The sequence below is a fragment of the Onychostoma macrolepis genome, chromosome 07 (assembly GCF_012432095.1).
Source record: "Onychostoma macrolepis isolate SWU-2019 chromosome 07, ASM1243209v1, whole genome shotgun sequence".
Lineage (NCBI taxonomy): Eukaryota > Metazoa > Chordata > Actinopteri > Cypriniformes > Cyprinidae > Onychostoma > Onychostoma macrolepis.
Genome location: NC_081161.1, coordinates 33,622,072 through 33,634,748, shown reverse-complemented (window position 1 = coordinate 33,634,748; position 12,677 = coordinate 33,622,072). Strand labels below are relative to the sequence as shown.

The 12,677-nt window shown below is 37.1% G+C and overlaps 1 protein-coding gene across 9 annotated transcripts in view; it reads left to right on the top strand.

The window, feature by feature from the left end:
- Positions 1 to 225: 225 nt before the first annotated feature.
- The window catches only part of mtmr1a (myotubularin related protein 1a), a 17,766-nt gene continuing 5,314 nt past the window's right edge, over positions 226 to 12,677 (top strand). Inside the window, exons 1-14 of one of the 9 annotated variants that reach the window (XM_058780763.1) lie at positions 226 to 575; positions 1,159 to 1,261; positions 1,582 to 1,605; positions 3,070 to 3,135; positions 6,349 to 6,424; positions 6,509 to 6,603; positions 6,723 to 6,830; positions 8,487 to 8,588; positions 8,686 to 8,769; positions 8,904 to 9,053; positions 10,461 to 10,649; positions 10,932 to 11,117; positions 11,810 to 12,016; positions 12,527 to 12,619. In XM_058780763.1, the coding sequence (XP_058636746.1) occupies positions 451 to 575; positions 1,159 to 1,261; positions 1,582 to 1,605; positions 3,070 to 3,135; positions 6,349 to 6,424; positions 6,509 to 6,603; positions 6,723 to 6,830; positions 8,487 to 8,588; positions 8,686 to 8,769; positions 8,904 to 9,053; positions 10,461 to 10,649; positions 10,932 to 11,117; positions 11,810 to 12,016; positions 12,527 to 12,619 (1,608 nt within the window). In that variant the 5' untranslated portion in view covers positions 226 to 450. Of the gene's footprint in view, positions 576 to 1,158; positions 1,262 to 1,581; positions 1,606 to 2,665; positions 2,690 to 3,069; positions 3,136 to 6,345; positions 6,425 to 6,508; positions 6,604 to 6,722; positions 6,831 to 8,486; positions 8,589 to 8,685; positions 8,770 to 8,903; positions 9,054 to 10,460; positions 10,650 to 10,931; positions 11,118 to 11,809; positions 12,017 to 12,526; positions 12,620 to 12,677 lie in introns of all 9 variants that reach the window. The other 8 variants (XM_058780762.1, XM_058780768.1, XM_058780767.1 and 5 more) reach the window with 8 other exon arrangements.

Below are 12,677 nucleotides of genomic sequence, written 5' to 3'. Positions count from 1 at the left end.
GTACATATATTATGTAAACAAAAACTTTTATTCTGTATGCGATTAATCGTTTGACAGCACTATTAAATATGGATTTTTTTTTTTTTTTTTAAACTTTTTTTCTTTGTTTAAATATATAAAATATTCCAAATCTTTTTGTTTAAACATCATCTCTGGTGAAAAAAAAAATGCATAGGCACAATATATATGGCTGCCGATATGCTAGTGATCTAAATATGGGTTTGGCGGCAGGGGGGGTTTCGTCATGGCTGCCTCCTAGAGTCGACATCAATAAAGAGAAACGCTGTTAGCGGCGGCAGCAGAGCAGGAAGCAGAGAGGCGACCGCAGAGCAGACAGAGCACACGAACAGCCGAAGAGAGATGACTTCCTAAACGCAGAGATTCCGCTAGCAGACTAGAGGAAGATAAACGACATTCGCATTTTACAAGACGGAGCTCGAGAAGTGGGAAATGGAGAAACAGCAGCATCCGTCGGGTTCAGAGAGTCCGGTGCTGCCGCCTGTCCCGCGTAAACCTCGGAACCTCGGAGGAGGCATCCCTGCACCTCGACAAGACAGCGTGGATTCATTAGACAGGTACAAGACTCGAGTTTATGCTCGTTATGTACATATATATGTTTCATAAATGCAGCGATCTACGGTGTGCAAATATACAGCGCGATACAGTCACGCTTGTTGTGATGAGAGATAAGACGCGTCCCATATATGGTTATTGTTATATTTACCCTGATATGTACTGTAAATGATAGTTTATTTGTGCTCATTTAACACTAATATCAAAATGATTTCTGTCCGTTAGAACCTATCAGCACGCATCCTTCCATCATCATTTTATGGTAACTCAGTAAGGTTAGCCTGTATTACCAAGAAGTGATACATTAACTGAAACAATAAGACATAAAAGCATTTTTAAAGCCAGGATGCAATGTTGCTGCGTTTTTCACCAATGAAAGATCAGACTGTGTGACACGTTTCTCTGACCTCATATTGCCATCTGTCATCTTCAGTCCACAGACCACAGGATGTCAGCACAGCACATTAATAAATACATCTAACTGTGCCAGTATGGCGCCTGTAGTTTCACATTTTATCAGCTAATGGCGGATGCATTTACTGAAGCACTTGCTTGAGTGTGTGTGTTTTTATTTTCCTCACACAGTCCTGGATCTCATGTGGAGTGGTGTAAACAGCTGATAGCGGCCACTATCTCCAGCCAGATCTCTGGTGGTGTCCCTCCAGAAGCCATTATCAATGAATGCAAGGTTAGAGAATGTTGTTCACTCTTAATCAGACCTGTATTGTATAAAATAAGTATGCAATAATGCACAGCCAGTTGGTCATTACCACAAAATAAACCCATGAATCGGTTCTGACTGTACATGATCACAACTTATAACTCTGCTGCTTACCAAATAAATCAACATATGGAAGTGAAATATTGACTTGAGTTGAAATAGGACGTTTATATAAATTATTGTGTGTTATATTTAAGCTTAGAAACACGGTTTTCAATGAATGTGACCCAAGTGTTAATTTTTTTGCCTCAGAGTGAGCTGTTATGATATTGTGTTTTAATCAACAGGTTGGGAAGAAGATAGATTTCAGGGTAAGGGTGATGGAAGTAGGGTGTTTGTCAGTTTGCTTTAAAAGGGCCAATGCTTTGAACTGCTTTGAGCTGTAAATTAGAAATTGTACATAATGCTACAAATATATAGCCACTGTTTGTGCACACTTAAGTCTGCTTTACCTTTGTGTGCGTTCAGTATGGGATGTTGCTCACTGTCTTTTTGTTATGTGTTTGTTTTCTGTTCATAAGCCCTTCTTTATGCTTTATCAAGGTGTTAAAGGATGAATCTCATGAAGAAATATCATATTGTCATATTTTATCACATATTCAAAACGGAAAAAGGGGAAGCTATATTCTGCATAAAAATGAAGCCTGTTTTTAAGATACAATTGTTGCTGTCTGCTGTATTTTCTGACAAGTTCTTAATCTGTTTTTACAGAAATTAAATGTAAGATTAATATACATTTTTAACCATATTATATACACATTTTAGTCAATTGTGCTACTCACCGAAATCTCCAGAAATCTCCATTGGTCTGGGATATTCTGTAAAGCTTGTCTGAGATAGTAACAGTAACCCAGGGGCCGGAGCTTATCAAAGGGTCATATAATACAGTAAAGAAAATCATCCTGAAATCTTTTCAAATAAAATTACATAATTAAATTCAACAGAAGTAAAACTTGTCTCATCTTACTGTCACTTTTTGTCGGTTAATTCAATGCATTCTTGGTGAATAAAAAAATTTACAGTTTTGAACTACTTACCCAACATTTTTAAAATATAGTGTGTGTATACTTAACTTTGTTCTTTACAATTTAAATAATATATAATTAATAATAATACAATATAAAGTAATGAGAATTAAATTTTTTACATTATAGTGGGTAGTAGAAAATATTAATGGTCCTTTTAAATAGCCTTTCTTTTTTTTTTTTGATTATGGGGTAAAATATGACTTGGAAATGTCTTGACATTTTGGCTAAGATTCAATCAAATGTGTGTTAAGTATGCGTGATTTTGTGCCTACATGTTCATGAAGGTGTGTGTGTGTGTATGTTTGTAACTTGTTTTTGTCTGATGTCTATGTGTGATCTCCAGGTGTCCAGGAGGCCAAACTTGAGGGTAAGGCTGAAGATCCAGAATCTGAGATCTCTATTGAAATGCATCAGAAGCATAAAAAACGCACATTTGAATTATTTAGTTGCTATTAGCTCAGATCTTCTAGTGAAGTAGTGATGGCTGAGCAGCTGTATGTTGTTGGGTTTTTTTTTTCTCTCTCTTCCTCCTTAAATCACACTTCCTGTGTCTGTGTGAGGATATGACCTATCAACCCTAAAGAGCAACTATTATCTTTGCTGCATTGTCTCTCTTTCTCTTTCCAAAACAGACACTAAAATCACAGGGACTTTTTAACAAACTCTTTTTTCTTTCTTTCTTTCTCTCTTTCTTTCTTTCTTTCTTTCTGTCACATAATCTGTATTTCTTCTGCGTCTGGTGCTCAGTCTCAGGACTCTGGTGAAGATGGCTGTCAGTTTGACAGTGACTATGAACTGCCATCTCACACTACGGCAAGTTTCTCTTGCTTCAACACTACCTGCTTACTCTAACCTTCCTCTGACTCTCCTCTGACGCTCTTTGTCAAGCCCTTACATCAGCCCAGACTTTATGATAGCAGCTATATTATTATGAGAAAACGCACTATTGTTCAAAAGTTTGAAATCAGTAAAAAGGTTTTCTTGTGAAAAAAAAAAAGTTTATTCAGCAAGGATGCATTACATTTTTGTAACAATGCAATGAAAATACTGTTTATTTGAGTTTTTCTTTTTTAAATCATGGCTTCCATAAAATTTATTAAGTAGCATAATTGATTTTAACTATAATGATAAGAAATGTTTCTTGAGCACCAAATCAGTATGTTAGAATGATTTCTGAAGGATCATGTGACACTGACTGGAGTAATGATGCTGAAAAGTTTGCCATCACAGAAATAAACTACACTTTTAAACATATTAAAATAGAAAAGAGTTTTTAAAAATAGTAATGCTCCTTCACAATATTACTGTTTTTACAGTATTTTTGATCAGATAAATGAAGCCTTGGTGAGCGAAAGAGACTTCTTTCAAAACCATTTAAAAGCTTTACCAACCCCAAACTTTTCAACGGTAGTGTATGAACAAGATACAGGTGCATCTCAATAAATTAGAATGTCGTGGAAAAGTTCATTTATTTCAGTAATTCAACTCAAATTGTGAAACTCGTGTATTAAATAAATTCAATGCACGCAGACTGAAGTAGTATTAGTCTTTGGTTCTTTTAATTGTGATGATTTTGGCTCACATTTAACAAAAACCCACCAATTCACTATCTCAACAAATTAGAATACTTCATAAGACCAATAAAAAAAAACATTTTTAGTGAATTGTTGGCCTTTTGGAAAGTATGTTCTTTTACTGTATACTACTCAATACTTGGTAGGGGCTCCTTTTGCTTTAATTACTGCCTCAATTCGGCGTGGCATGGAGGTGATCAGTTTGTGGCACTGCTGAGGTGGTATGGAAGCCCAGGTTTCTTTGACAGTGGTCTTCAGCTCATCTGTATTTTTTGGTCTCTTGTTTCTCATTTTCCTCTTGACAATACCCCATAGATTCTCTATGGGGTTCAGGTCTGGTGAGTTTGCTGGCCAGTCAAGCACACCAACACCATGGTCATTTAACCAACTTTTGGTGCTTTTGGCAGTGTGGGCAGGTGCCAAATCCTGCTGGAAAATGAAATTTTTGAAAATTCACGAGAAAGTGCACTATACAAACTTACATTATTATAATTCATGAACGCTTTTGAATACAGACCTAAGGTTGGTCTCTTTTTAAAGAAGACAATTAGCAGATTACTACACAAGTGAAATAATTTAGTAAAATTAAAGCATTAAAAGGTTATAGAAGTTTAAATTTACTGTAAAAAAAAATATTATAAAATTTTTATTTTATTTTATGTAAAATAAATATTTAAAAAAAGTTAAAAATCCAAAATTGCTATAAAATTAAAGCCATATGTGTACATAAGTTGTGTTCCAAATTTGAAGTTGATATGAAAAAAATTGAGGTTCATATACAATTTTGTTTAGGCGTTATACCAAAAACAGCCACCGGGTGCCTTTCAAACTCAGTTGAATTTTTTTTTTTGATGCATTTCTGTCATATTTCTATCAATTTCTCTCTCAATATTACTTCTATAACACAATAACCACCAAATATGGAATCTTGAGACTCAGACCTTTCCAACAATATGTATTTTGTCAAGATTATAAAAAGTTTTGATTCTAAATGACCATAATACATTTTGTAATATGACACCCCCGCTAAGGGGGAGGAGAGCGCTAAAACATTTTGAAATGCCATTTCTATGGTAATGCAATGTCCGATTTCAAAATGGTTTTCACAGGATGAATTTTGAGATTTTAAGCTTTCAAATGGTATATAACTTATGATGAATGCTAAAACATGTGATAGGGAAAAAGGCAAGGAAATAAAGACTTTTTGTGACAAAGGTCAGAACTCCTGTTATGATGTAGATTTATCATAGACTCTTGGCGCACTCTTGTCATAAATGAATCTATTACTGTTCCTACATAATTTGTAACAACAAAACAGAGAAGTTGCAACTTAGACCTTTCCAATGATATATAGTTTGTCATGATTACATTAGGATTTAACTGTAATATAGTGAAGTAAAGTTAGGCATCCCGTATACGGGACAGTGACGTTAAGGGGTTAAAAAGCTGGTCAGCAGAAGGAAGCATGAAGTGCTCCAAAATTTCTTGGTAAACGGGTGCAGTGACTTTGGTTTTCAAAAAACACAATGGACCAACACCAGCAGATGACATTGCACCCCAAATCATCACAGACTGTGGAAACTTAACACTGGACTTCAAGCAACTTGGGCTATGAGCTTCTCCACCCTTCCTCAGACTCTAGGACCTTGGTTTCCAAATGAAATACAAAACTTGCTCTCATCTGAAAAGAGGACTTTGGACCACTGGGCAACAGTCCAGTTCTTCTTCTCCTTAGCCCAGGTAAGATGCCTCTGACGTTATCTGTGGTTCAGGAGTGGCTTAACAAGAGGAATACGACAAATGTAGCCAAATTCCTTGACACGTCTGTGTGTGGTGGCTCTTGATGCCTTGACCCCAGCCTCAGTCCATTCCTTGTGAAGTTCACCCAAATTCTTGAATCGATTTTGCTTGACAATCCTCATAAGGCTGCGGTTCTCTCGGTTGGTTGTGCATCTTTTTCTTCCACTCTTTTTCCTTCCACTCAACTTTCTGTTAACATGCTTGGATACAGCACTCTGTGAACAGCCAGCTTCTTTGGCAATGAATGTTTGTGGCTTACCTTCCTTGTGAAGGGTGTCAATGATTGTCTTCTGGACAACTGTCAGATCAGCAGTCTTCCCCATGATTGTGTAGCCTAGTGAACCAAACTGGGAGACCATTCTGAAGGCTCAGGAAACCTTTGCAGGTGTTTTGAGTTGATTAGCTGATTGGCATGTCACCATGTTCTAATTTGTTGCCAAAATCATCACAATTAAAAGAACCAAAGACTTAAACTTCTTCAGTTTGTGTGCATTGAATTTATTTAATACACGAGTTTCACAATTTGAGTCGAATTACTGAAATAAATGAACTTTTCCACGACATTCTAATTTATTGAGATGCACCTGTATTAGCAGAATGAAATAACTGCTTTGTGAATTTTGAGAGGTTTTGCCTGTTTACCCTGTAGCAGGTTTTCAAGGATGTACGAAGGCAGGCGCCCATGGATGAAGTCCCACTGGTCCCTGGAGAGACAATCAAAACCACTGGTATGTCAGATCATTCGTGGTGACTCATTTCCTGTTTCTGCTTGTTTGGTGTCGGGTAAGATTTGTTATCTTCTGTCTCTGCAGTTAAAGATGTGATGTATATCTGTCCTTTCACTGGAGCTGTGACTGGCACACTCACAGTCACAGACTACAAACTCTACTTTGTCAGTCTAGAACGGGTATGGAGAAAAGATTAGTTTTTTATTCTCTTTCTCTGTCAAAATCAGTGTGGTGTCTTGTTATTGTGTTATATGTCCAAATAATTATATTATACATCTTATTCCATCCATCTCTGCAGGACGGTCATTTCATATTGGATGTGAACCTGGGTGCCATCAGCAGGTTGGAGACTATCAGTGTACAGAGTCTTGGGGAGAATACTAGTGGCATGGAGATCGTCTGTAAGGTTAGATTCACCACCATCCACCCACATGCTTGTCTGTTCCACCTGTAGTAAACATCCACCCACAACAATAGAGCTCAGTGTTAGTGTTTGGACAGAGTCTGTCTATAGGGGTAATTATTGTCTTAGCTGATTCATGGACAATGCATCTCTGTTTGTCTAGAAATAATCATAATCAGTTCCACTGGTTCATCTTGTTTATTGATTTCCTTTCAGTATTCAGTATTAGGCCTGTATGGCTACAAATGTGTTTGGTACAATAAATTTATACACTTCTCACTTAAATGTATACACACTGCTGTTCAAATATTTGGGGTCACGGAAATCATTCTGATATGCTGATTTGGTGCTTAAAAACATTTATTATTATTATCAGTGTTTAATAGTGCTGCTTAATAGTTTTGTGGAAACCATGATACATTTCTTTCAGGATTCTTTAAATAAAAAGTTCTTAGGAACAGCATTTATTTGAATAGAGATCTTTTGTAATATTGTGAATCCAAAGTTCTGTCATGAAACTCTAGATGATGCAGGCCGATAGGTTCTAATTCAATCTGATATATTATATCATTACTCGCATGGCACAGCTGATTTGTTCCTTTCGTATTAGCAGCCAATGAGCTCGCTGCTCAAAATTCAAATATATGACTAGTGCTTGCTGTAGCAGTTGCAGTGCGCTTCAGAAACCCTCCACCTTCCCCAGCTCCACCTGTATAGATCTGCTACGGGGTGATTTATATTGGGGTTATTTCATATGTTATATGTGCAGCAGCAGTATTTCCTCCATGCTCACAGCAGCATGTCTGTGGCTGTATTGGCAGAAGCAGCAGCGAAGAAGATCTACTCTGCGAAGGCCAAACACATTAACAATGTCATGTACATTCCCGTGCTAAACTATCTGAGAGTTGTCATGACAAGAAACATTGGTGGTTAAAACTATTCATTTCTATTAAAAATCTTACTGACCCCAAACTTTTGAATGGAAAAGTACAAAAATATTTATTTAGAATATTTATTTTTAAACTATATTTATATATTTTTTTACATTACATGTTGAAATACAAGTTAATTAAAGCAAATCAATAATTCCATCAGTATTTTAGGGAACAGGTTACTTTAAGGTCCAGTTCTCGCCATTAACTATGACTTCTGCTTCAATAAACTCCTAATTTGCTGCTTGTTAATAGTTAGTAAGGTAGTTGTTAACGTTAGATTAGGTAGGATTAGGGATATAGAATATGGTCGTACTAGTCTCGCGTAGCCAGACCTTCAGACTGACAGCAGAAGGTCTGGGAACCTTGCCAGCTTTGAATGGCCAAGACCCGCCCAAGTGGTCAAATGACTGACAGGTGAAGCAACCAATTAAAATGTAAAGATTTTATGCTGCACACTTTAAATATTTCACATACCTCCAGCGTTTAGTTGATCCTGATAAGCGATTATCATTGGTCCCTATACTAAAGTGTCACCTAAAGAACATTATAAATGCTGTGCAAAAATGCTGTGTGTTTTTATTGGTTGACTGTGTTTTAAATTAGTGTCTGAATTATCAAATTTTCATCTTATCAAAAGGAAAATAGATCTGATCCAATTTGGTTTGATTTCAGCCTAAAAAACTGCACTTTGTCCATACCAATGATTTGTGATTTGTCTCAACAGGATATGAGGAGTCCGAGGTTTGCTTATAAAAAGGAAGAACAGAGTAGCCTGGAGATTTTGGAGGTGTTGACCAAGTATGCCTTCCCCCTGTCCAATGAGCTGGTATGTCATGGTTCTGGTCAGTGCAGTGATTGGCCACTGGATCTGAGTGCAGTTGGTTCATGTCTCCACAATCCATTTGTTCCTTTTTCTTTTCCAGTCCCTATTTGCCTTCAAATACAAAGAGCAGTTTCCAGAGAATGGATGGAAGGTTTATGATCCAGTGGCAGAATATAAAAGAATGGTGAGACGTGCACTTCACTGAAAAAGAAAAGACTGGTCTGACTGAATACATAAATTGAGAATAATATGGCTTCATTCAGCCTTTATATAGTTCTCTCTTCTCTTTTTTTTGTTCTGTCTCCGCACTGTCTGCAGGGTTTGCCAAACGAGAGCTGGACCATCAGTAAGATCAACAGTAATTATGAAGTGTGTGACACTTACCCTGCTCTGCTCGTTTCCCCAACCAGTATTAAGGAGGATGAGATCAAACGAGTGGCCTCTTTCAGAGTAAAACATCGCATACCAGTAAGTGAGCATGTGTGTCTGTGCAACCTTACTTCACAAATCATCTTTTTTCCAGTGTTTTTTCCATTTTACACATTGTAATCTAGGGTTGTCTGCATTTCACATTAGTTACACATTCAACTGCATACTCCTCAGAGAAAGTGAATACAGACACTACCACTACCCAAAAGGTGTCTTGAAGAAATTAATACATCAATGAACTTAAAGTGCTTAAAATGCTTAAAAATAAATGCTGTTCTTTTGAACTCTGTATTCTTTAAAATCCTAAAACAATTGTATCACAGTTTCCACAAAAATAATAAGTGGGCGCACAACTATTTGCAACACTATTAATAACAAAAAGCACCAAATCAGCATATAAAAATGATTTCTAAAGGATGATGTGACACTGAAGACTGGAGTAATAGCTGCTGAAAGTTCAGCTTGCCATCACAGGAACAAATTATGTTTTAAAATTTCTAATAATGGAAAACATTTTATTTTAAATTGTAGTGATATTTCACAATATTGCTGTATTTTTGATCATGTAAATGCAGCCTTGGTGCACGTAATAAATGTTTTTTAAAAACATTTGAAAAATCTTACTGACCTCAAACTTTTGGGATGGTAGTGTACTGTACAGGCTCTATGATGACATTTGGGGTATTTTTATTTTTTTTCATTTTCGGTGGCATTTTTACCCAGGTGCTCATTAATTTTAAATGTTGTTTGATACTAAATACCTGTTACGGAGTGACAGAGTCGAGAGGCGTGCGGATCCATTTGCAAAGCTTTATTATTAAACATGGTCAACACAGGCAAGGGTCGGAAAAATGGCAAACAGGTATATAGAGGGCAAGACAGAAGAGTACTCAAGTAAACAGGCGTGGGTCGATCGATGGCGAACGTAATCCAAAGGAAGAGGCAAGTGAATAATCCACAGACAGACAATAATCCAGGCATGGTACAAACAGAGTCCAAACGACAAGATGAGAGAGCAATCCAGGACAGGCAGGCGATCAGGAAACAGACAATCAGGCGAAACTAGAAGTAACTAGACTGGACTAGAGCAAGGAACTAGGAACTAGACAAGACTGATAATAAACTAGCTCCGTAAAGTGCTATCACTAGGAGAGCGATAAACGCAGACAATACTCGGCAGTTTGAGAAGGGTCTGAGTGGGTTTAATATTGTGTGTGTGTGTGATTGACTGCAGGTGAGTCCAGATTCGTGACAATACCGTTGAAATTTTGAGAGTAATTAAACAAAAAAGCTAAAACAACATTAGAACGAAAATATAAATCAAGTAAACAATACTGTATGTTTTTCAGATATGTTAAAACGGGGGGAAAAAATAAAAACTACTGAAATAATTGACGTGAACATTCAAAAGCAGTCTGGACTCCTGTGCCTCATTTTCTCCTTCAGGTCCTCTCATGGATCCACCCAGAAACTCAGGCCACTATAGTTCGCTGCAGTCAGCCCATGGTGGGCCCAACAGACCGCCGGTGTAAGGAGGACGAGCATTACCTCCAGACCATCATGGATGCCAATGCGCAGTCCCATAAACTCACCATATTTGATGCTAGACAGAGCATTGTGGCTGATAATCACAAGGTAACAGTGATTTCCTTGTGATGTTTCTTCAGTTCAGTTCATCAGTGTAGCTGTACATGCAAAAAAACATGCTGCTAAGTATTTTTAGTGGAAATGTAGGAAAAAGATTTGTATTCCACTTTCTCACACTTAATGCACACATCCTCATTATGTTTTCCGCAAATGTAGTTTTGGAATTATTGAGTAGCCATCTGTGCTAATGTACATCTGAAGATCCTGTCAGGAGACAAAAATGGAAGCCAAGAATCTTCTCTAACTCTGTTCTGCTGTTTCATGCCTCAGGCTAAGGATGGAGGTTATGAGAATTATAATTTCTATCCTAACATGGACCTGAATTTCCTGGAGATCCCAAATATTCATGTTATAAGAGAGTCTCTGCGTAAGCTGAAGGAAGTGCTCTACCCTACCATCAACTATCCACACTGGCATTCAGCTATAGATGCCACACACTGGCTGCAGTACATACGGGTAAACACCAACTTGATCTTTCTTTCTACAATATGAATTAATAATAGATATTTTTGTTCTCCTACTCACCTTTATAAACATATTTTTGAAACCTCTCCCTGAGTATATGATTTAGCCATATACAGAGTGGCTGCAAAAAGTCAGGAAACGTCAAACCAAGTGGCATTAACAAAGAAACGATGCAAGACCTTTTCCAAGAACTTTTATGAGCCTTTTTACCAACTTATCCCAAGGAACAGGATTTAGTGGATGTATGAAGTAATTTCCCCTTAAGTCTGAACCAGAAAGTAAAGCCAGGTGCACACTTTTATAATAAGCCATGTCACACTGCGGGAATCTCAGGACTCATTACAAATGGACATACTGTGAGCCACATTCGCACGTGGAATTCAATTGGTGGCAAGCAAACAAAAGCAGTCTCTATTTTTAATTTAGATCATGGCTTGCCTTGAATAGAAAAAATGAAGACGATGTGTGTTTTTGCATTAGTAAGGTCATCAGGTTCGATTTTATTTTAATGGTCATTCGTCAGCTGTCAGTGGACATGATTGAAGACTACAGATTTTGGCCTAGAATCAGAGGAATGTTTAGGATTTGCAAGATTTGCTCAGATGGCAAATCATGGCTTACAGTGTGCACCCCACTTAAGACTATTAGACGCTTTTAAAGGAGTCGACTCTCTCGCTTTCTAGCTTTTGCTTGTGGGTGCGGTGCGGATTGCAGATAAGGTTGAGTCGAGTAAGAGCTCTGTGGTGGTGCACTGCAGTGACGGCTGGGACCGCACAGCTCAGCTCACCTCTCTGGCCATGCTGATGCTGGATTCATACTACAGGACTCTCAGGGGCTTCCAGGTGCTGCTGGAGAAGGAATGGATCAGCTTCGGACACAAGTTTGCTGCGGTGAGGAACGCTGACTGTGAAAGAGAACTATATATGTGGGGTTGAAAACTGAATTCAGCTAATCAGATGGGCATGTTATCGATGTTGGAAAATGTTTTGCTACTTGTGCTGTCAAACGATTAATCGCATCCAAAATAAAAGATTTTGTTTACATGTGTATATATAAATACACACACATACAGTATATATTTTGAAAATATTTACATGTATATATTTATATTCATATAATTTATATTGTATATAAATATATTTAATATATAAACCTAATGTATTTTTCTGAAATATATGCATGCATGTGTGTGTATTTATATATACATAATAAATATACACAGTACACACGTGTTTATTATGTAAACAAAAAAAATGTATTTTGGATGCAATTAGTTTGACAGCACTATTTGCTACTCAATATTTTTCTGAAAAACTTTCTTTGAATAGAAATATTTTGTAAAATTATAAATGTCTTTATTGTCATTTGAATGTCCTTTTAAAAATCTCTGTCTGTCATAGCGTGTTGGTCACGGAGATGAAAACCATGCAAACTCTGAGCGCTCACCTCTATTTGTGCAGTTCATCGACTGTGTTTGGCAAATGATGAGACAGGTGAGCTGCACCTTTTTTGCTTTCTAAGCACTAACATTTTCATTTATAGTAAAATGTC